Genomic DNA, 25,514 nt, shown 5'->3' on the forward strand with positions numbered 1-25,514 from the left:
TGCACCAATGTCACGGTTTCTCATACAAGTCACCAGTTTTCATTTCTGTCACGCCTTGTTCATGCGCAATTTGTCCACACCGTACTACGATTCCGGTCAACACCTCTGCAACATGCGGCATGGTTTCTGGCCTAATCCGCCATTTCTGTTTCATTTCATTCATGGACGCTGCGCCAATATCACGGATTTCTCAGTCACCAGCATCTCATTTTTGTCATGTCTCGTTCAAGCAATCCCACAGAAACAACACTGCGGTCAGCACCCCTGGGGTCCAGGCTCGTTCCCCATTTCTTTTTCAGTCCATATCACCCCACAATCACCCACATTCATGCCCCCCCCTCCTCATGTTCATGTGCACGGCTGCAGGAGCACAAATGCGTATGAGTCATTCATACGGTACAGCAGGGCCTCACGGTTGCCCCTGTACCGGTTCATCTCACTTCATCAATGCGCACCAATATCACAGGTTTCATACAAGTCACCAGCATTCATTTCTGTCACACCTGTTTCATGCGTATTTATTCACAAACCGCACCACCATTCCGGTCAACAGCTCTGGCAGCATGCGACCAATGGTTCCTGGATTAAATCCCCCTTTTCTGTTGTTCTTTTCACACACTGCACCCATGTCACGGCTGCTCGCAGCAATCACCGGCAGCTCATTGCTCATGCCTATTCTGGCGTCTCCCCACAGGATCGTCACTCCGGTCAGCTCACTGATGGTTCCAGCCCCATTCCCCATTTCTGGTTTATTTCAGTTCACCACTCAACATCCAACATTCATTCAAGCCAGCCCAGGTTATTGTTCCTGGGGTTTCCTCCCATTCCAGTTCAACAAACCACCCTGCACTCACTTACATTCATGCCCCCCCCCCCCGTTTCATGTCACAGCAGGGCCAAAAAATCACACACTTGCTCACATGACCTTGCGCAGCTGAAAAGGCCACACTGCTCACACCCTCCCTCATGGTCAGCACCGCCGGGCACGCACGCTGCTTCAAGGCGACCCCCACCCCCCCCCCCCCCCCGCTGCCTCCGGTCCCATTCCGCCGATCCTCCTGCCGTGCTGCCGATGGCGGCCGGCCGCGTCTCTGCGTTTGGTCTGCGCACGCGCGGCCGGGGTACTGCGCATGCGCGGCGGTGCCGTCGGCGCATGCGCTGTGTCCCGGCGGCCGTCCGCCGTTGTGGCTGGTGCAGGGTGCCGCCGCCGGGTCTGTCCGACCTCCTGACTGGCCGGCGGAGCCCTGGGCCAGTAGTTCAGCGTCATGCCCCCACCCACACAGGCTGCACAGTCCAGGGGGCATCCAGCCTGTTTTGCCTTGCACACAAACCCTCCTTGTTAAAACACCCCACCGCCATCAGGTCAAACAGCCCCCACACATAAACATAAACCCACCACTTTGCCCCAGGGCCAAAAATAAATAAATAAATAAATAAATAAAAAAAAAAATATATATATATATATAAAGGGAAACCCGCCATATAGTCCATGGCCATACGTTCCACCATAAAAAAAAAAAAAAAACGGGCCGCACGATCACACGCTCCGCCACGTAATAAATCACAGGCCTCATTTCGCACATCACAGGCGCTGCATTATTGCATATTCACGTTATGATCCTCTCGGGTCATGCTAATGTTTATACCACAGTCCACTCTCGTCATACTACTTTCTGTTACCAGGTACGTACACCTGCTCTTAAAACGATTTTCTCCTTACATTTCGGATGGTCCCGTTACTAAAAAAAAAAAAAAACTGGGGGGAGGAGTTATCGTCTGGTTACTAATAAAGGAGAAAGAAAACAAAAAAAAAAAAAAACCGAATTAAAGGACACAGACCAATACGTTCCATTGGATTGCAAACGCGCATTTCCACTTGTGCATGGCCAGGCGCCACGCGCTGGTCTCTTCTCACACCAGGCGCAAGCTATCATTTCATGAACAACCGTCATGATCCTCCGGGTCATGCATATGTACCATGTACATTGTCACATTTCATTACACTATTTTATGTCTCCCCTCCCCCTCTTTTTCAGGCGGTCAACCTATATTGTATTTTGCACTACCGTGTATCCGGAAAATACCACCAGGTACGTTCACCTGCTCATTTAACAAAAGTCTTCCTTACATTTCGAATGATCCCGTTAGGGTCAGCGTGCTGGCTTTAGGGGCACCATCATCCCACTAGGTTACCCCCTTCTTGGCTTCGCCAGCAGTTAGTGGTCCCGCGAGGCCGACACCCCGCCTCAAACGTACAGAGGCACCCGCCCAACGCGCCACCTCGTTAGTAAGCCGCCTCGCGTGTTGCATAGAGAGGGCCTCACCTGTCACTCCCTTCCCCTAGTCCTGTCTTACAGTCACCGAGAGGCCAACGCTCCTGCCACTACCACAAGTGGCCTCATTAACCCCTCGCGCCAAATCATAGGTAGAGCCTCTCAAGCCGCTTGGCAATTAGCAGGGCCTCATCTGTCACCATGCAAGTATAATTTTTTTTCGCCGTCCGGCCTAGCTAGCCAGCACGATCCTGTGTTTCCCCAAGCTAATCAACTGTTTTGTTTTACTATGTCTCTGGAAGGGAAAGAGAACTTCTCCCTACCTGGCACCCCTGCTAGATCCGTCACTGCTACCCAGGGAGACGGTCTAGCCAGTCCAGCACCCATCAGATCCTGGGCAATCCCGCGCATAACGATTGAGTCAAGGTGACGGCATGTTCCCTTGCCCGCCACGGCGAGGGAAGCAGAGCTTTTCCGGCTGCTGCGCACGCCAATCGATAACAGGGAGGCAGGGGAGGACCTAGCCAGTCCAGCACAGGGGATATACATACCATGCTGTCCTCCCTAAATGTCATCCATGTCTAAAGTCAACGCCAGGTTGGAGAGGCTGGAATCGCGGGGCCACCACCGGCAGCGTCACCGGCCGGATTGCCAGTGATCACGTCGACCGTTAGCCTGGAGGACCAAGAAGTCAGCCCGACACACATAATACCGGAGGAGGAACCGGGGGTACCCATCGCCACCAAGAAGACAGAAGGGCCAGACACGGTCATCACCTTTCCTGGGTACCCAGTTGGATTCAGCCAGTTTGCCATCCGGGAAGATCCAGGACATTCTCGCCCACATAGGCAACTACCTTCAACTCCGCACCGGCAACCGCAAAGAACTGCAGTCCCTGCTGGGCTCCCTGATCTTTGCCATGCGCATCCACCTCAGTGTCGCTCATTTATATCACGGCTCCTGCACCTCTCCCCTTTTCCTACACGACTCGCACAGGTTGTCCCTGGATGCCCACGCTGCAGGCAGGTCTGGGCATGTGGGGGAGATTTCTGTCCACCTGGAATGGCGGGAGCTTGTTTCTCCCTCAGCCGTCGGACTCTTCCCCCTCTATCTGGTCAGATGCGGCATCTACCACAGGCTTCGCGGCCATTTTTTGGGAACGATTGGCTGTGGGGCAGCTGGCCTCCTGCGGTCCGGGGTTTGGAAGGATTCTCCACTGCCTCAGCGCTTTTCAAGATCTACCCCATCGTGGCGGCGGCCGTAGCATGGGGTCATTCATGGGCAACATGTCGGTCCGGTGCTATTCAGACAACCATACGACCTGCCAGTTCATCAACAGGATTGTTCCAAATCTCTCTCAATCGTGAGGTTTCTGCGGAGACTTCCTTGGTTGGCCGCTTGCAATATTTTCTTCTTGCATTGTTTCCATGTCCCGGGGGTGGGCAATACAGCAGCTGACAGTCTGTCTCGCGTCAAATTTCAGGCATTTCATCAAGCTCTCCCATCAGCGTTACCCACGGCCTCCATCACTCCATTATTTCAAACAGCTCATTCTGGATTAGAAGGCATCATGCGGCATAGCCAGTCTTTGTCCCGCTTAGCACTATCAGACGATACACATAGAACATACGACAGAGCGTTCACACTATTCAACAGGTCCTGTTGGAACACAACATCACGCACCCCTTTTTGTCATGACGTCTCTTCCGGGTTTGGCTTCTTTTTGCCACCTCAAACTCATGTCATACAACACCATCAAACCATATCTCACTGGCATTTCAACATCATATGCTAATCATACACCCCAATACCATCAGCTTCATGTCCTCGCACCAGATCAAATCCATACTCAGAAGTATTCAGGAAACGGAACCCGCACGTCCAGCCCAGAGGCTACCCATAATCAATCATATTTTCAAAGCATTATCCGACTTACTGGACGCCACGCCTCTGGAAACAGATACCAACTCCATCATCAATACGGCATTTACTTGACCTTCTACGGATTCCTGAGTTCCGGGAAATTCATTACAGCCTCCACGACCCGAACCTCACCTTGTCTTCTTGTCTCCCACTTGTCAAAACACATGGGTCACTACATCCTGTCCTTACCTCACTCCAAGAACAGTCAGCACTTTCATATTACACATAGCACAACAGATGGTGTCCAGTCAGGGTCCTGGTCCTGGATGCTCACAATCAGCGTCACAAGTTCTACCCTCTCAACCGCTACTTCAACTACATGGTTCGGTACTCACCACCACCACCTTCATGACCCATGTCGGGTCATCCCTCACACAACTAGGCCTCAACGCAGCCAACTACTCAGGGCACTCCTTTCGCATTGGAGCCACGTCCACGGCCTCCAGTGCCAACATCCTCACTCATGGCATCAGGGGATTGGGGCGCTGGGAGTCATCCGCTTACGCGCAATACATTCCCCAATCCAACACAAGAGTTTAAGAGTGGCTTTCCAAAACATGTCGGGTTAAACTATTGATACATCAATTGGCTACAATAAACTGGTTTATTTCCATTTTTGCCCTCTTCTTTCTCAGGCCTATCTCATCCTCGGTTTCGGCACACCACAACCGACTGCACTCATTCCCTGCTTTCCCAGGGCTCTTCACTGTACTACCGTAAGCCCCTTACACAAGTATTAAGGCAGATTGCCTGGATTTGTGGGAGGGGCTGAGGTCCGCCTCCAGCCTATTTAGGGCACTCCCCTTACCTGGCTCCTGCATCATTGAGGTCTGAGCTTTTGACCCTCCCACCACTCCACTCATTTACAACTCATTTCTTCCATATCTTTTCCTTGGGTAGGCCCTCTTCTTTCTCAGGCCTATCTCATCCTCGGTTTCGGCACACCACAACCGACTGCACTCATTCCCTGCTTTCCCAGGGCTCTTCACTGTACTACCGTAAGCCCCTTACACAAATATATATATATATATAATATTAATTTTTATTTTTTTCCCATCTCTCCATTAAACCTTCCCTCCCCCCTTTTTTCAACTTCCGTTCCCCTCCCTCTTGTACACATCCTGTAGATCCATTCCCCACTCATCCTGGCATTTTTTGGTCTATAATACAGTTCAGTCCACTCTTTGCTCCTCAACCTCAGTATCATTATCCTCTGTCCCCCTTCCCCCAGTATCGATCCCCTTATATACACTAGTAATTGTCCCTAATGCTCCCGGGGCAATCTATTTCCCCTGTGTAATCATCCTGCGTTATCATTACTTGCTTACTATTTACACCCATTCACAAAACCTTCTCATGGATAATTTTTTTCATTTTCTAACCTATCTCCTATATGCCGGCTGCAGCCTCGCCTCTCCACCAGTGCGACGCAGTCCTGCCTCCAACCCGCCCAACTGTCTCTTCTCTGTCACTCCGTGCGCTTCCCACAACCACGCCCCCGTACGGATGCTCCACCTATAAACCCAGGCAGGCCCTCCCATTCACCTCCTCTCTTGGGCATCCGTGCGCTCCGCATAACCACGCCCCCCCCTACGGACCCTGGCAGGCCCTCCCATCCACTCCCCCTTATCTGTAGCGGCGCGGGCACTGAAGAGGTCAGCGTTCTACATGTGCCTCTGTGAACGAGCCGCGGCATTCTTCCAGCTCATCCGGCTCAGATAATATACACTGCGTGCAGAATTATTAGGCAAATGAGTATTTTGACCACATCATCCTCTTTATGCATGTTGTCTTACTCCAAGCTGTATAGGGTCGAAAGCCTACTACCAATTAAGCATTATAGGTGTGTGCATCTCTGTAATGAGAAGGGGTGTGGTCTAATGACATCAACACCCTATATTAGGTGTGCATAATTATTAGGCAACTTCCTTTCCTTTGGCAAAATGGGTCAAAAGAAGGACTTGACAGGCTCAGAAAAGTCAAAATAGTGAGATATCTTGCAGAGGGATGCAGCACTTTTAAAATTGCAAAGCTTCTGAAGCGTGATCATCGAACAATCAAGCGTTTCATTCAAAATAGTCAACAGGGTCGCAAGAAGCGTGTGGAAAAACCAAGGCGCAAAATAACTGCCCATGAACTGAGAAAAGTCAAGCGTGCAGCTGCCAAGATGCCACTTGCCACCAGTTTGGCCATATTTCAGAGCTGCAACATCACTGGAGTGCCCAAAAGCACAAGGTGTGCAATACTCAGAGACATGGCCAAGGTAAGAAAGGCTGAAAGATGACCACCACTGAACAAGACACACAAGCTGAAACTTCAAGACTGGGCCAAGAAATATCTCAAGACTGATTTTTCTAAGGTTTTATGGACTGATGAAATGAGCGTGAGTCTTGATGGGCCAGATGGATGGGCCCGTGGCTGGATTGGTAAAGGGCAGAGAGCTCCAGTCCGACTCAGACGCCAGCAAGGTGGAGGTGGAGTACTGGTTTCGGCTGGTATCATCAAAGATGAGCTTGTGGGGCCTTTTCGGGTTGACTGGCAGTAGCTCCCAGTCCTACTGCCAGTTTCTGGAAGACACCTTCTTCAAGCAGTGGTACAGGAAGAAGTCTGCATCCTTCAAGAAAAACATGATTTTCATGCAGGACAATGCTCCATCACACGCGTCCAAGTACTCCACAGCGTGGCTGGCAAGAAAGGGTATAAAAGAAGAAAATCTAATGACATGGCCTCCTTGTTCACCTGATCTGAACCCCATTGAGAACCTGTGGTCCATCATTAAATGTGAGATTTACAAGGAGGGAAAACAGTACACCTCTCTGAACAGTGTCTGGGAGGCTGTGGTTGCTGCTGCACGCAATGTTGATGGTGAACAGATCAAAACACTGACAGAATCCATGGATGGCAGGCTTTTGAGTGTCCTTGCAAAGAAAGGTGGCTATATTGGTCACTGATTTGTTTTTGTTTTGTTTTTGAATGTCAGAAATGTATATTTGTGAATGTTGAGATGTTATATTGGTTTCACTGGTAAAAATAAATAATTGAAATGGGTATATATTTGTTTTTTGTTAAGTTGCCTAATAATTATGCACAGTAATGGTCACCTGCACACACAGATATCCCCCTAAAATAGCTAAAACTAAAAACAAACTAAAAACTACTTCCAAAAATATTCAGCTTTGATATTAATGAGTTTTTTGGGTTCATTGAGAACATGGTTGTTGTTCAATAATAAAATTAATCCTCAAAAATACAACTTGCCTAATAATTCTGCACTCCCTGTATTCCGTTATTGAAGCGCTTCTACAATAGCTATTGGAATACATTTTCTTAATTACATCATGCATTTGTCTGGTAATTGCAACTTTTGGTTTGAGCTGCCAGGACATTAACACCTTCTGTTTGTTGCACGGACTAATATAATATATATATAATATATATCTATAGTTTTTAACCCCATCACGTATTCATTCAATAATTACAGCTCATTTGGAGTCTCCGGGACATCAATATCCCCTGTTTGCTAGTAGACATGTTACTTTATATCTGCCATGAATGCACTGCAGCGAGCTGGCCGGCTGGCCGGCGCGTGACTAAGTGACGTCAGTCACGCGCCGGCCGGCCCGCTCGCTGCAGTGCTTTCATAGTGAAAGTGAGTACAGAGGCTGGCCATTTTATTAATAGGAGAGAGCTTGTTTCAGACAGTAGTAAAATACTTTACACACAAAGCCAGTTAAGTGCGCGGGGCCCTTTCATATATAATCGCCGTATTTTCGGGTCGGCCAAATCGCCATATCGCATTTGGCGATTATCGCGATTCGATTATTTTTTCGATATATCGTGCAGCCCTAATATGTATATATCTGTATTTATATATTTATCATTATTTATTTGCTATATACAGTACAGACCAAAAGTTTGGACACACCTTCTCATTCAAAGAGTTTTCTTTATTTTCATGACTATGAAGGCATCAAAACTATGAATTAACACATGTGGAATTATATACATAACAAACAAGTGTGAAACAACTGAAAATATGTCAAATTCTAGGTTCTTCAAAGTAGCCACCTTTTGCTTTGATTACTGCTTTGCACACTCTTGGCATTCTCTTGATGAGCTTCAAGAGGTAGTCCCCTGAAATGGTCTTCCAACAGTCTTGAAGGAGTTCCCAGAGATGCTTAGCACTTGTTGGCCCTTTTGCCTTCACTCTGCGGTCCAGCTCACCCCAAACCATCTCGATTGGGTTCAGGTCCGGTGACTGTGGAGGCCAGGTCATCTGGCGCAGCACCCCATCACTCTCCTTCATGGTCAAATAGCCCTTACTTTCAAAGTTTTCCCAATTTTTCGGCTGACTGACTGACCTTCATTTCTTAAAGTAATGATGGCCACTCATTTTTCTTTACTTAGCTGCTTTTTTCTTGCCATAATACAAATTCTAACAGTCTATTCAGTAGGACTATCGGCTGTGTATCCACCTGACTTCTCCTCAACGCAACTGATGGTCCTAACCCCATTTATAAGGCAAGAAATCCCACTTATTAAACCTGACAGGGCACACCTGTGAAGTGAAAACCATTTCAGGGGACTACCTCTTGAAGCTCATCAAGAGAATGCCAAGAGTGTGCAAAGCAGTAATCAAAGCAAAAGGTGGCTACTTTGAAGAACCTAGAACTAACATATTTTCAGTTGTTTCACACTTGTTTGTTATGTATATAATTCCACATGTGTTAATTCATAGTTTTGATGCCTTCAGTGTGAAACTACAATTGTCATAGTCATGAAAATAAAGAAAACTCTTTGAATGAGAAGGTGTGTCCAAACTTTTGGTCTGTACTGTATATTCCTACAGAGGAGCACATATTTTGTATTTTTCCAATACGTTTCTTCTTTTTTACTAACCTTCATTTTAGACTTGATAAAGGGGACTCTATTACCCCGAAACGCGTTGTCTCACGAATAAATGGAATACTGCTGAAACCAAAATATTGCCTATGACCGGTTGTTTTGTGCCCCCATTGTGGTCCATACGCTCTACCTAAGGTCTAGCGTCCTTTTCTTCATACCGTTACCCGAGTGGCAGGGTGGCCCCTGCCCAAGGCGATCGGACGAATCTAGGCTGCCCCAACCGTTACTCCTCTACACTCGACCTTCATTGCAGTTGCTTCCAATTGATGCAACCGCAATAGGTGAGCAAACCATTTATTTTATTAGAAATTTGATTTGCTGAACTTACTCGCCCTATGAGCGCCTTTCTCTATCCTATTGGCCATTATCTACTGTAGGGGTACGTCAGGGTCTCTTCAAATACAAAATTGTGCCCAAAAAACATTCTAGCAAAATCTTCCTCCAAAATCCTCCTTTCATTCTGACCACTTCCACGTGCCCATAGAGCAGTTTACCACCACATATCTGGTATTTCTGTAAACTTCAGAATCAAAGTAATTCATATTGAGGTTTATTTTGCTGTTAACTCTTCCTGCAAGCAAAAATAGTTTAACATAAATCTGCAAAAAAAATATGAAATTTTAAAATTTCGCCTCCTAAAGGGTTAATAAAGTTTGTAACATCAGTTATAAATAATTTGAGGAGTGTAGTTTCTAAAATGGGTGGTTTCCATTATGTAATCCCCTCAATCACTTTATATCTGAATTGGTGCTTAAAAATACGGTTTTGGAAATTTGAAAAATAGCTTCTAAGCCTTCTAACGTCCTAAAAACAATAAAATGACATTTACAAAATGATGTTAACAAAAAGTAGACATTTGGAGAATGATGACTGATAACTATTTTATGAGGCATTACTATCTGTCTTAAAAGTAATTTAGAAAATGTTATTTTTTCCAAATTTCTGGTAAATTTGGGATTTTTTTATTTTTTTTATAAATGAAGGAAAAATATATTGACTCAAATTTACCAGTGTCATGAAGTACAATGTGTCACCAGAAAACAGTCTCAGAATGGCCTGGATAAGTAAGTGTTCCAAAGTTATTACCACATAAAGTGACACATGTCAGATTTGCAAAAAATGGCCTGGGCAGGAAGGTGAAACCTGGCCTGGGGTAGAAAGGGTTAAAGGGGGTTATCTTCTCACAGACAACTTATTTCATGTGATGCCAAACTGATTTTGCCAGGTTCAGCTTTGTTCACATCTCTGTTCGGAGACCTGCCTGGCTGTTCTGGCACAGAGTAGCCTGCCGGATTCTATACTTCACTGACAAATTCCCATAGACTGCAATGAGGTTGGTGGTAATAAATAAATGCTGGGTTTCGGCTGAACAAAAACAGTTGCATGCAATGTTTTTTTGTCCGCTGACAGGTGACATTTGCACCGGATGAGGCAGCTAGATCTCCGAAATGGAGACGTGAACACAGCCTTAGGCTACGTCCACATGTGTACTTCTAAGGCTGGGTTCACACGGGCGTTGCGGGAAAAGATGCGGGTGCTTTGCGGGAACATGCTTGATTTCCCCCCGCGAGTGCAAAGCGTTTTAATGCGTTTTGCACGCGCGTGAGAAAAATCTGCATGTTTGGTACCCAGACCCGAACCCGGACTTCTTCACAGAAGTTCGGGTTTGGGTTAGGTGTTGTGTAGATCTCCATCCCGATCATTAAAAAAATGCGTGAAAATCGCACAGCATCCGCACTTGCTTGCGATTTTCATTTCACTTCTATGGGGCCTGCGTTGCGTGATAAACACACAATATAGAGCATGCTGCGATTTTCACGCAACGCACCAGTGATGCGTAAAAAATCACCGCTCATGTGCACAGCCCCATAGAAATTAAAGGGTCCGGATTCAGTGCGGGTGCAATGTGTTCACCTCACGCATTTTCCCTGTGCGGAAATCTCGCCCGTGTGAAAGGGGCCTTATTCTGGCATTCTCTTCCAGCAAAGAAACAGAATACCTGAATTCCCTTATCCAATATATAACAGACACCGGCAGCAGGTGACGGACTCAATTCACGGTAATGGGATCTGCCAGGTGTCTGGTACCATGCAGTGGTATTTTATCTGGCCATATGTTGGTATCCATACTGGACACCTGGTGGACCCATTGGGTGTCGGTGGTGTCCAGCATATCCTGGATATTGCAAATCCAGTATTCTGTTCCTTTGCTAGGGGAAAAGGGGGGAGTGTTCATGATGTCCATATGCCGTAGTAAAAAATATATTTAATGTGCATTTTATTTTCCATTTAATTTCTTTGGATATATTTTTTACAATAATGCCCAATCTTTTACAAATCAAACAGATGTCTAATTTGTTTAGTGCAGCTAAGACACTAGGTAAACTTATAGCTACAAATGACATACTCGACACACAGATGGCTACCCATGACGTCATTGATACATACACTCACCTAAAGAATTATTAGGAACACCATACTAATACGGTGTTGGACCCCCTTTTGCCTTCAGAACTGCCTTAATTCTACGTGGCATTGATTCAACAAGGTGCTGATAGCATTCTTTAGAAATGTTGGCCCATATTGATAGGATAGCATCTTGCAGTTGATGGAGATTTGAGGGATGCACATCCAGGGCACTAAGCTCCCGTTCCACCACATCCCAAAGATGCTCTATTGGGTTGAGATCTGGTGACTGTGGGGGCCATTTTAGTACAGTGAACTCATTGTCATGTTCAAGAAACCAATTTGAAATGATTCGAGCTTTGTGACATGGTGCATTATCCTGCTGGAAGTAGCCATCAGAGGATGGATACATGTTCTCATTCTGTTTACACCAAATTCGGACTCTACCATTTGAATGTCTCAACAGAAATCGAGACTCATCAGACCAGGCAACATTTTTCCAGTCTTCAACAGTCCAATTTTGGTGAGCTTGTGCAAATTGTAGCCTCTTTTTCCTATTTGTAGTGGAGATGAGTGGTACCCGGTGGGGTCTTCTGCTGTTGTAGCCCATCCGCCTCAAGGTTGTGCGTGTTGTGGCTTCACAAATGCTTTGCTGCATACCTCGGTTGTAACGAGTGGTTATTTCAGTCAGCGTTGCTCTTCTATCAGCTTGAATCAGTCGGCCCATTCTCCTCTGACCTCTAGCATCCACAAGGCATTTTTGCCCACAGGACTGCCGCATACTGGATGTTTTTCCCTTTTCACACCATTCTTTGTAAACCCTAGAAATGGTTGTGCGTGAAAATCCCAGTAACTGAGCAGATTGTGAAATACTCAGACCGGCCCGTCTGGCACCAACAACCATGCCACTCTCAAAATTGCTTAAATCGCCTTTCTTTCCCATTCTGACATTCAGTTTGGAGTTCAGGAGATTGTCTTGACCAGGACCACCCCCCTAAATGCATTGAAGCAACTGCCATGTGATTGGTTGACTAGATAATTGCATTAATGAGAAATAGAACAGGTGTTCCTAATAATTCTTTAGGTGAGAGTATACTTCTTCCACTGACATGCCAGACACGTATGCGGCTTGCAGTGACCCGCTAAATATGTATGCAGTGACCCGCTAGACAAATATATTTGTGTAATACTCATTTACTCTTTTTTGCAGCATATGGGAAAGTTTTTCTTGTACGCAAAGTAACTGGGCCAGATGCAAAGCGCCTTTATGCTATGAAGGTTCTGCGTAAAGCAGCCCTGGTTCAGAAAGCGAAAACAGCAGAACACACACGGACAGAGCGCACAGTACTAGAACATGTAAGAGAGAGTCCATTTCTTGTGACTCTTCACTACGCCTTCCAGACAGATGCAAAACTCCACCTTATACTAGGTAGGTAAAATTAAAAAAAAAATATTTGGATTATGAGGTGGCTCACCTGCTAACTTATCTGGACTGGGTGCTCTAACTTATTGATTCACCCAATCTATCTTAAATGTACGTTTATTCTAGTATAGTTAGGCACACCTACATCTGGACACACCATGGATTCAGTATTATTAGTAAAACTGGATTATATTTATTTATTTATTTATTTATTAATATATATATATATATATATATTAAAACCTCTCCAAAAAAACTTCATTAAAACATCCTAAAATACAAATGACTAATTCTTGATAGCCCACAATGTTATCAATCCTTGCTACTACTAACAGTGTAACCTGCAAACACAAAATTAAATTAGCTATGGTTTGCACCATATAAATGCGTCTCAATGATGGTATGTATCAATAAAGGTATGTATAATATACGGTGCATACAAAGTTTCATAGACAAGTTCTATAGAAGATGAGAATTGAAGAATATTTATGCGCTAGTCATTATAGGGAATGTACGGTTTGTTTTTTTTGTTTTTTATAAAGAAAATAAAAAAAGACTTTGTTTTAGAAAACACTTTAAAAAAAATATGTACAGTATAGAATACATTTTTTAGAGAGGTTCTATTAAAAACTGGTAGGTAGAGAATTAATTTTTAATCTTTGAATTTTTATATTTTTTAAAATTTTAAAATTTTTGTTTTGATATGAATCATGAAACACAACAAAATCAGTCCTTGATTAAAAGATATTATAATTTTAGATATACTATATGAGTAGGGTTTTTCAAAACTGCCTTCCAGTAAAACTGCTGAGAAATCGTGATGGAATCGCATAGAAACCGTGAATATGTATTTTTGAACAATGTTTTTCAATTGAATATATGAGTTTCCGACTTGATTTATTTAAGAAATATATATTTGATAATATTTGATGAGGTCGTGAGAAAATACAAAGGTAAAGCCACTCCAGGATTTGGATATATCATATAGCTAGAAATCCTGGATAAGGTATTTAAACGAGCTGAAAACATAGGGGGCTTAACCACTGAAGGAGGAGTATGTTATTAACTCCGAAACGCGTTTGATATGAATAAGCCCCCCTGACAATATATTGGAGGTTCGCTTGTTACATATACAGAATCTGGAGGGCTCTTGAAAGATTCACAGAATTTTCACAAGCAGATTTGAGTTATGCCAAGACAGCGCAAAAATACGTGAGACGCCAACGTTATCAACATTCCACATTAGGAGTTGCCGTCTTGATCCTGCGGTCATACAGCTAGGAAGCACAGCGCAACAAGACTCACGAGAGAAAGAAGATGGAGGTAAGGGTTTCCCAGATCGCAACATACGTGGGACACCACAGCAGATATGGGACCCAGCCCCAACCCAGCGAACAGTGAGTAATTGGCGATTCAAAATAGCCCAAGTATATATATATGCAAGCATGACTATAAGACTCAAACTATTAACAGCAACATCTCCATAAGTAATAGTGTTGGAACTACTATTTCCAGTACAGTATATAGAGAATAAGTGCATATTACTGCGCAGCATATGATTCACTCAACCAACATCGTGACCTCTATTATTAGTAGGATTAGTACAACAGTACATGGACTGATTTCATCTGGCTACAGTATCACAATATATGTGATTCAGAGAAAACCTTCTAAATAGACTTTTTTTTATATATTTACCTGTTCTGTGGCACAGATTAGGGTTTTTGCTGAAAGACAAATGAATATCAATTAGCAATATCAACATAAGATATATAATTGTGACATTTAGCAACTTTTATTCGCTCTTATTAAGGAATTGGTAATATTGTTTGTACCGTATATAATACATACCTTTATTGATACACATACCATCATTGAGATGCATTTATATGGTGCAAACCATAGCTAATTTAATTTTGTGTTTGCAGGTTACACTGTTAGTAGTAGCAAGTATTTAACATTGTGGGCTATCAAGAATTAGTCATTTGTATTTGTATTTTAGGATGTTTTAATGACGTTTTTTTGGGGGAGATATTTTAATATATATATAATAATAAATAAATATAATCAAGTTTTACTAATAATACTGAATCCATGGTGTGTCCAGATGTAGCTGTGCCTAACTATACTAGAATAAATTTTAAAAAATGTCATTCTTTTATTATTAAAGGACTCTTTTTTTGAGTTTTATGGTGCCCAAGCTAAGAGCAGCGTAATCAATCAAGATCTCCTTGGTCGCTTTTTTTTTTTTTCTGTTTTGCTAAACTGTTGAATGGAACCGCTCCAGCGCTGGTGGTGTTCAGTACACAGTGCATTCCGATGAGTGCACATCCCTCCTGCCGCTGATTGGACCAATGCTTTTGAGTCTGTTTTCTTATATCAGGTGTGCATCTATTACTATAGAAGGGATTCATGTATGGAGGGCAGGTAATACGGTCAGAGCTACAGCTTGTCAGATTACTTATGGTCTACAAAGTGTAAACACTTCAGAACGGCATACAGCAGGTGATGATGGGCTCTTAGTCATAATTCACCACATAGCAAAGACATGAACAATTTAAAATAAAGATCAGCCCACCTCACCAAATGCGATGATTGCTGAACCAATTAGCTCTCTTTGATTTGAGAAATAATCAGGATTTGGAGGTCCACACAGCTGACAAGGGTGGTTAATTTATTGTCCTGAATGCTAAATTTAAAATACATATAATTACGGTATAATAAAAAGACAAAAACATAAACACACATGTCTTACCTAGGGTTGTCATGATACCAAAATTTTGACTCTATTTCGATACCATAAAGTATTGCGATACTCTATACCACGTGAAAAAAATAAAACACCCAGAAAATCTGGAATACACGCAGCTTTTTTGAACGTCTGGACCATAATAGAACAGTCCTAACCTAATTTTTGTTGGGACAAGGTGACCAAAAAATGGCAAATTGCACGTTTTTTTTATTTATTTTTTTCCTGTTACGGCGTTCACCGCATAGGAGATTATTTTTTTTTAAACTTTTTATTTAATAAACATTTCCCCCCTTAGGGGCTAGAACCTGGGATCTTTTATCCCTTGTCCTATTCAACCTGATGGAGCTCTATCAGGGTGAATAGGATCTCACACTCTCCCTGCTGCCCTGTGCATAGTACACACAGCAGCAGGGAGCCGACCATGGCAGCCAGGGCTTCAGTAGCGGCTGCCTTCTCTTTCGGTGACGTCATCGGCGCAGGCGCACTGAGGGAGTGCTGAGGAGGCGAGCATCCTCCTCTTAGTGCGCCTGCGCCAAATGAAGACAGGCGTGGGATTTGAAATGCTGACTGGGCCAGCCGGAGGAGAGCGCTCCCTGGCCCTGTCAATCAACTGGAGGAGGGGGCGTTTTTTTGCGGCGGCTACCAGCAAGTAGACGCCTTACTTGCTGGTAGTGAAGTGATTTGCATAGTTTAAAAGATCGATTTTTAAGGAAAAGAAGCCACAGACAAAGGTAAGAGCCCTAAATAGGGAATAGTCGTTAAATAAGGATTTTAACAAGCCCAAAAAAAAAGTGTTTTGGGGGTGACAGAAGCCCTTTAAAGAGGACCTTTCACTAGAATAAAACATCTAAACTGACTATACAGACATGTAGAGCGGCGCCCAGGGATCCCCCTGCACTTGCTGTTATCCCTGGGCGCCGCTCCGTTCTCTTGTTATAGGCTCCGGTATCTTCATAGTTAGGCTCCACCCAGGGGAACCTGACGGCGTCTCTTTCTCCTATGCTGTAGCGCTGGCCAATCGCAGCGCTCAGCTCATAGCCTGAGAGGCTTTTTTTTCTCTCAGGCTATGAGCTGAGCGCTGCGATTGGCCAGCGCTACAGCATGGGAGAATGAGACACAGGCAGGTTCAACTGGGTGGAGCCTAACTATGAAGATACCGGAGGCTATAACCGGAGAACGGAGCGGCGCCCAGGTATAATAGTAAGTGCAGGGAGATCCCTGGGCGCCGCTCTACATGTCTGTATAGTTAGTTTAGATGTTTTATTCTAGTGAAAGGTCCTCTTTAAGCATAAACTATATTCATTGGTGGCGCAGTGGCCACAGCCCCTCCCCCCCTCCTCGCTTCTATCAGACCATTGGTGGCAGAGGCACAGGGGGGAGGGACTGACTCCTCCTCCCCTGTGCTGTTGAGAAGAACATGGCACGTGCTGACAGCAGCACGTCCCATGTCAGTTCCTCCTGTGTGAGAGGCAGAGCAGCGGAGGGTCTAGGCGCAAATGGCGACAAGACTACAAAGTCTTGTCGCCATTTAGCGATTTCAAGTCGCATTGGCGACCATTTTGGTCGCCATCTGGAGCCCTGTATTCTATATGAAACTTGAGTTGGAGCTTTTACAGGATACCCAAATCTGCAGAAGATTTAGTGGTGACCCCACCCAGCCAGTTTCCAGGGTTCTTGGTAAATTATTGTATGATGTGTTACTCTTGGTATATTCTAAAATGCACATATTTTTAGCAGTGCGGTCTCCCATGATCCCCGTGTTTTACCCACTGCCTAAGGTCTGTAAGGACTTATTCCCTCTCCCTATGCGTCCTGTCGTAGACGGGACACATTCTGTGGGTGAGACTCGAATCTTGGTTTGACAGTTTGTTACAACCAATAATCAGAAATGTTCTGGTGCTAAACATCGTCTTTAAACTTTGGATCTGATACAGTGGAAGGAGCATTATTGATGGCTTCAGGATTTAGCCATCAGGGCCTTGGCCCAATTTTTGGAACATTATAGCAGTACAATATGGAAGTGAAGGAATCTTTGTGTTGGTGGGTCTCGTACAGTGTAATTATGTTAATTTGAATGTTTATTATTTTATTTTCTTCAGCTATGGGGAGCGAGAAAGTCCTCTCCTCATACAGCTGTACGCAGTGCGCACGTTCTGTCTCCTGTTCACCACTGCTATCTGTGGCCATAGACAAAAGCAGCAGACAGGAAGAGAGACGGCACATGCACACTGCGCGCTGATCGCCGGGTGTCGGACCCACCAATCTGATATTGAAGAACTATCCTAAGGATAGGTCATCAATGGTAAAAGCCCGGACAACCCCTTTAATTGTATGTATACTAATGCCAGAAGCCTGACTAATAAAACTGGGGAGCTAGAATTGGTGATGTATGAGGAGGACTATGACATAGTGGGAATAACTGAGACATGGCTGGATGATAGCTATGACTGTGCAGTTAATGTACAGGATTAGGCCTCTTTCACACTTGCGTTGTTGTTTTCCAAGATTGAGATACGACAGAGGATCTCAATACCGGAAAAAATAAATTCTGTTTAGTCCTCATGCATTCTGAATGGAAAGATATCTGTTCAGAAGGCATCACGATGTCTTCCGTTCCATCAGCATTTTGTTTTGTGACCGGACACCAAACCGCTGCAAGCTGCAGTTGTGTCCGGTCATAAAAATGGAAAAAAACAGATCCATCACTAAAAACAATGTAAGTCAATGGTGACGGATCCGGAGCCTAAAAAAACGGATCCATTTTTTCCATTTTGATTCCATACAACCGCATCCTAATGGAACGGATGCATCCTGATATGCAAAATCAAAACGGATCTGTTTGATTCTGGTATTTAGATCCTCTGCTGGATCTCAATACCAGAATTAGCGCGAGTGTGAAACAGGCCTTACGGTCTGTTTAGAAAATATTGTAGAAAACATTCCCACACTCCGGGAATATATAAGTGAGGGACATGAACATGTGGAGTCACTGTGAGTAGAGCTACATGGAGCTAAAAACAATAATAAATTACTGATAGGAGTTTACTATAAACCACCTAATATACCAGAGTCCACAGAAAATCTACTACTAAACGAAATAGACGAGGCGGCAAATCATAATGAGGTGGTTATTATGGGGGACTTCAACTACCCAGTTATAGACTGGGAAACTGAAACCTGTATATCTCATAAAGGAAACAGGTTCTTGGCAATAACCAAAGACAATTACCTTTCCCAACTGGTTCAGGACCCGACTAGAGGGACGGCCATGCTGGACTTAAAGGGGTATTCCCATCTTAGACTATGGAGAGTATCGCTAGGATATGCCCCCATTATCTGATAGGTGCGGGTCCCACCTGTCTATGGGGCAGCTGAAAATACCTAAGTGCTGGCTCGGCTATTTCAGTCGGCCACATAGAATGAATGGGAGCAGTGGCCGCGCAAGCGCTGTGTGCTTCTATTCATTTCCGTGGTGCTGACATAAATAACTGAGCCAACATTCAGCTATTTTCAGCGGCCCCATAGAAATGAATGGAGGGTGGCTGGACATGAGTGCTGCGCCGTTCGTGACTTTGAAGGCTCAGTTTGTCAGATACGTGCGGGTCCCAGAGGTGGCACCCGCACCTATCAGACAATGGGGACATATCCTAGCAATTGAGATGACACAACCCCTTTAATATTAACCAATAGACCTGACAGAACAACTGTTGTGCAGGTTGGAGAACACCTGGGAAATAGTTACCAATCCTAAACTCTAAGGCCTCATGCACACGACAGTGTTTTTTCACTGTCAGTGATTTGGCTTCAGTGGTCAGTGTCCGATTTTGCTTCAGTTGTTTCCTTGTGTCTTCCTTTTTTTTTGTCTGACAGGGGGAAAAAAATGAAGGTTAATGAAAAGTGTAATTTTATTGCACCAAGGTCTTGTAGAAAAAAAACGGACGCGGACACGGATGACATACCAATTGTGCATCTGTTTTTTTGACGGACCCATTGACTTGAATGGGTCCATCCTCCGTTTTCCACTGACCAGAATAGGACAGGTTATATTTTTTTGACTGACTGGAATCACGGACGCGGAGAAAAAACTGAGGACTATCAGTTTTTTTTCACAGCTCCATAGAAATGAAGGGGACCTTCACTAAACTGAAAAATGACGGAATGGACGCGGATGCACACAACGGTCGTGTGCATGAGGCCCAAGTGTGAGAGGTACATACCTTATAGGAATAAAAGGGTGAGCAACAAGAAAATACCAGTTTGTATAAATAGAAATGTAAAGGAAGCAATAAATGACAAACAGAAAGCATTTAAATCACTAAAGCAGGAAGGTACCGAGGAAGCACTGTAAGAAGATAAGGAAAAAATAGAATATGTAAAAGACAAATAAAAGCAGCCATACTGGAGACAGAGATTCCTTGCCAGAGAGAGTAACACGTCACTAACCCTAAAATGTTCTTCAATTATATAAATGTAAAAAGTTTAAACCTGAAAGTGTTGGCCCTTTAGGCCTCATTCACATGAGCGTTACGGATTGTCAGCATGCATCCAGGATGTGTTCAGTGACACTCGCACCATTTCGTAAGCAAGTCCCGTCAGTTTTGTCTGCAATTGTGTTCAGTGTTTCAGGTTTTTCAGCACGGATGCAATCTGTTTTGATGCATTTTTCATGTGCGTGAGAGAAAAAAACTGAAGATTTACGAATAACATCTCCTAGCAGCCATCAGTGAAAAACGCATTGCATCCGGATGCAATGCATTTTTCATGAAGCCCCATTCACTTCTATGGGGCCTGGGCTGCGTGCAAAAACGCAGAATATAGAAAATGATGCGTCAAAAACAACGCTTATGTGAACAGACCCATTGAAATGAATGGATCAGGATTCCGTGCGGGTGCTATGCGTTCACTTCATGCATTGCACCCGCATGGAAAACTTGCTCGTGTGGATGGGGCTTTGCAGAGTGATGAGGGAGAAATTGTACAGAGCGATGCGTAAAAAACGAATCTATTAAATCTTTTTTTCCCACTAATTCACTAAAAGAGTTCAAGAGGGGCCTGGATGCATTTCTGGAGTGTAAAATTATTACAGATTATAGTTATTAGATTTCTGGAGAGGTCATTGATCCAGGGAGTGATTCTAATTGCCTGAGTCGGGAAAAAAATGAACGAACTCCTATCATAATAAATGGCTTCCGTTATTTTCATTATTCTGCCCCTCTAACAGACCAGAAGAACAGAAATAAATAGCGGTGTTGTGAATGCCCAAAGAGGTGGGTATTTATGCAGGGAAACCATTACTAGTTTAAATAACATCTCTCCCGTCCGTACAGCCCCCTCCAACATACAGTCCATGTAAATACAAGCTCTTCGCTCCCGTCAGGTTCTCCAACATACAGTCCCATGTAAGTAACATCCCACCCTCTCACCAGCCCCTCCAACATACAATCTCATGTAAATAACATTGCTCCCCATCATCCAACATAAGGTTAATTAGCCCCTGAGAGGGATCTGGAGTGAATACGCTGCAGGCAATTATAGTGAAGTGATGAAGTACAGTACTTGGCTATTAAATCCTGCTGTGCATTCACTACACACTGCACTACATGCATCACACACACTGCGCTATATACATTACACATATCCATACATCACATGCTGCGCTACATACATTACACACTGCATTGTCACTTTGTAGTTAATGCCACCAATATGATAACCGGATCAATAGTTTTAATACTACAAAGAGGGCAAAAACATGTAAACTGAGCAACAAACAAATTGCAACGCCACACTTCGGTGAGAAAGTGGTAAATACAAACTTTATTAAAGGTAAAATATTGCAATACAGTACAGAGATAATTATTTTAGACAGCAGCCATAACAAAATGGAGGACACAAAACCAAGGAGGAGGCTGAGGGGTCAGCACATGCGGGACACTGCGAACAGCATGAAAAAAGCAGGCATCCACATTCACCTGTCTATAAGGTGCATGAAACTCCCGGACAAAACCAAGGACAAAGGAAAGAGCAAAAGTGACATGTGGAGAAACATAAATGTAGTAAATACCCGCCGTGTGCTGGCTCCTCAGCCGCCGCCTCCCAACGCTGTTTCGCCAGACACGCTGGCTTCTTCCGGGGATGGTGTGTAGGTGGTACTATGGTCTTTTTATAGTGATCTTAATAAGAGGATAGCAGATTGGTGTGCTAAAGGAACACCCACAATGGGCGGACCAATAGACCATGTTACCAGAAAGTCACTCGTAAATAGTTAAAATATACTGTTCAGTCAGATGTACAATCAAGGTAAAAATAGAATAAGACTCGATAGTTGATAGTCTATGGTATAAAAAGTAGGCACACTGCAAAAATTATGCAAAAACAGCATATAAGTTCAAAGTAAAAGGACCTTCTGACATAAGGTTGTGGGTATGGCCAAACCCCACATGACACAGATCATGCAAGGAGGCTTGTAGTTTCATAGTGGTAGGACCTTATGACGCACGTTTTTGTGGGCGTGGATGAGCCTCACATAACATGGTTTACGGGCGTAGCCAAGCCTTGCATATATTGGTTTGTGTGCCCAACTGAGCCTCGCATCACATGATCTGTGGGCTTAGCCCAAACCTCACATGACGTAGTTTGTGGGCACAACTAAGTCCTACATGATCTAATTGGTCACTACGGACAACAGTGATCGCGTATAATAGAGCAGCTGAATGAATGCCGAACCCAGTATATACCAAAGACGTATAATTAAAAAGAGAGACTCAAACCATCCATATCCCACATTGTGAAAATGAGTATATATTATCTTATACTTGTTTAACACAAATCTAAATCATGATCATATGTGAAAAATATATAAATGTGTAAGGAATTGACAATAATACACACAACATAAATAAGTGAGCAAATATATAAAAAAGCATGATACATAAAATATATAAACAAGGTTATAGTGATGTCATGATAATGCCCTGACAAAAATATCAGAGTGATTGATAAAAAGCGCCTAAAGTACATGAAAATATATATGTTAATAAATAAATACTCAATGGTACTCATTTTACCGACCTCGGAAAGATGGAAGGCTGAGTAAACCCCGCCGGGATCGACCCTGAGGACTCAGGTGAACACAGATTGCTGCAACGGAGCATTAGCCCGCTGTAAAGGGGACGGCGTAAGTGAGGACCAGTGCAAAGAGGTGATGTGCACAGTGAAGGAAGGGAGGGGAGTGGGGGGGGATAAGTGAATAACATACCAAATGAATCGTGAAAGTGATGTGGACCACACAGTGAGGTGATGCAGGAAAAGGGTTCATGGATACAGGAAATCATCAAATGGTAAGTATCGATGGGGAATGGATGGCAGGCTCTTCTGCCAGGTATTCATTATGTGGCCATAGGTACCGTGAATCATGTAAGACGGGTGGACCCATGGGAAAAATTTCCCATAGGTAAACACAACTGTTAAAATGAGTAAGAACAAAAATGTATAAAATATTGGATACCACCAGGATAATCAGGATATGTAAATGAGTATATTGCAACAAAAGATCATGAGTCGGGTCATTATAAAAATATTATTACAAAAATGGTGCAAAAGACATATCTTCATTTAAGCCTCTAGGTACCATACTGTCTAAGTGATAGATCCATTTTACCTCTTTTTGAGCAAGAACTTGTCGCCAATTGCCACCTCTCAACGAGATATAAACTCAATCGATTCCTCTGACACGGAATGATGTGCTATCACAATTATGGGCTTCCTTAAAATGCCTGGGGATAGTTTTCAGTACAGCTAGGTCCTTCTCCTCTTTTGCTGCTTTTATCCCGAGGACGTGCTCCCGAACTCGTCTCTTCAGTTCCCTAGATGTCATGCCAATATAGATTAGAGAACATGGACAGGAGGCCAGATAGATAACCCTAACAGTGTGACAGGAGATGTTATGGGTAATCTTATAACTTCTGTCACTCAAAGATGGATTACTGAAATGAGTCGCCCTATCCATATTCAGACAGGCCACGCATTTACCACATGGATAGCTTCCCCATTTAGGGCCTTTAGATCCAAAGATTTTTGATGGATTTTTCCAGAGTAGTGGCTTTTAACCAGAAGGTCTCATAAGTTTTTTGTCCTTCTGTATGTAATGGCCGGGCATGTGGGAAGAATTTGATGTAGAGTGGGGTCTAACTGAAGCACTTCCCAGTGTTTATTAAGGGCACCCCTAATTGAGTGCCACTGAGGGTTAAAGGAGGTAATAAAGCGTACCTTCTCATCTCGTGTCTGATGTTTTTGGTGATAGGATAGCAATTGGTCCCTTTTGGCTAATTTAGCTTTCTTATAGCCTTCTGTAATGCTGGTATCAGAATATCCTCGTTGTGTGAATCTATTGGAAGATCCTGAGATTGTAGATCAAAAGACGTGTCAGTGGAACAGATCCTTCTGGCTCTCAAAAATTGGCTATATGGAATGCTGTGGATCAAGTTCTTGGGATGGCACGAATTGGCATGTAGAATTTAATTAGTGGAAGTTTCTTTACGGTATAAGTCCGTGGAGATTTTTCCTTCATTATCAACCAGGATTTTAACGTCCAAGAAGTCCAAATCAGTCTTGCTCATCCTGTGAGTTAATTTAATATTGTAATTATTATGGTTAAGGTTGGTAATGAGGTCAGTGAATCCAGACTGTGGGCCCTGCCACACAATGAAAATGTCATCTATGTAGCGGGCCCACATCTGGACCTCCCCAACCAACATGTAGGTCTCTGTCAAGAAGACTTCCCTCTCCCACAGCCCCAGGAACGGGTTGGCGAAGGACGGCGCACGGGCAGCCCCCATCGCTGTCCCCTGGAGCTGCAGGTAGGTGTCCTCAAACAGGAAAAAGTTATGGGTGAGAACAAAGTATAGAAGATCCACAATAAACTCGCCATATTCCTCATCGATGTCAGACATCGTCAGAAAGAAGCGTGCAGCTTCCAATCCGTCTTGGTGTCGAATACTCGTGTAGAGTGATTCGACATCACAGGATGCGATCCACATATCTGGTTTGAGGTGTAGGTCATTAAGTCGGCGTAGAAGGTCTGTAGTGTCCTTTATAAAAGATGGCAATTGTTCAACCAATGGCTGCAACACAAAATCAATGAGTTTACAAGCAGGTTCGCATAGATTGCCCTTCCCAGAAACTATGGGTCGTCCCGGGGGGCAGATGGTGTTCTTATGGATCTTGGGAAGTAAATATAAGCATGCAACCTGAGGGTGTTCGGATATAAGGCTGTCTTGCTTATTTCTTTGAAATTATGTCTCTCTCCTGGGCTCCACTAACAAGAGTTACCAATTCTTTTTTGTATTGTAGACTGGGATTATAGGTAAGGCGTTGATAGCATGATGTGTCCTTTAATTGCCTGTATGCCTCTTTTTAATATTGGCGTTTTGGCCAAATTACAACGTTGCCACGTTTATCGGCGGGTTTGAATATAACGTCGTCCATTTGCTGTAATTCCTTAATTGCTTTCCTTTGTATATATGTTAAATTGGAACCTGAAACATTGACACTCTTGTCAATCTTCTGGAACTCCTTTGTAACCAAGTGGACAAAGGTGTGTATGTGAGAGTACGTATTAAGTGCTGGAAATCGTTTAGATTTCGGCAGTAGTGATAATGGGAACTTACCTTGGATGTGCAGTTGGTTAGGTGTTTGTTCCTCCATTAGCTCCTCCAAAATGGCTACTGCTTCTTGTTCCTGCGGTGTAGTCAAAGTCTCAGAGGATACATTCTTGTTATGGCTGCTGTCTAAAATAATTATCTATGTACTGTATTGTAATATTTTACCTTTAA

At 43.8% G+C, this 25,514-nt stretch overlaps 1 protein-coding gene across 1 annotated transcript in view; it reads left to right on the forward strand.

The window, feature by feature from the left end:
* Positions 1-25,514, forward strand: part of LOC120981106 (ribosomal protein S6 kinase alpha-5-like) — a 186,652-nt gene that overhangs the window by 71,822 nt on the left and 89,316 nt on the right. Inside the window, exon 3 of the mRNA XM_040410595.1 lies at positions 12,717-12,935. Coding sequence (XP_040266529.1) covers positions 12,717-12,935 — 219 coding nt within the window. The remainder of the gene's footprint in view (positions 1-12,716; positions 12,936-25,514) is intronic.

This window comes from Bufo bufo, chromosome 10 (assembly GCF_905171765.1).
Source record: "Bufo bufo chromosome 10, aBufBuf1.1, whole genome shotgun sequence".
Taxonomy (NCBI): domain Eukaryota; kingdom Metazoa; phylum Chordata; class Amphibia; order Anura; family Bufonidae; genus Bufo; species Bufo bufo.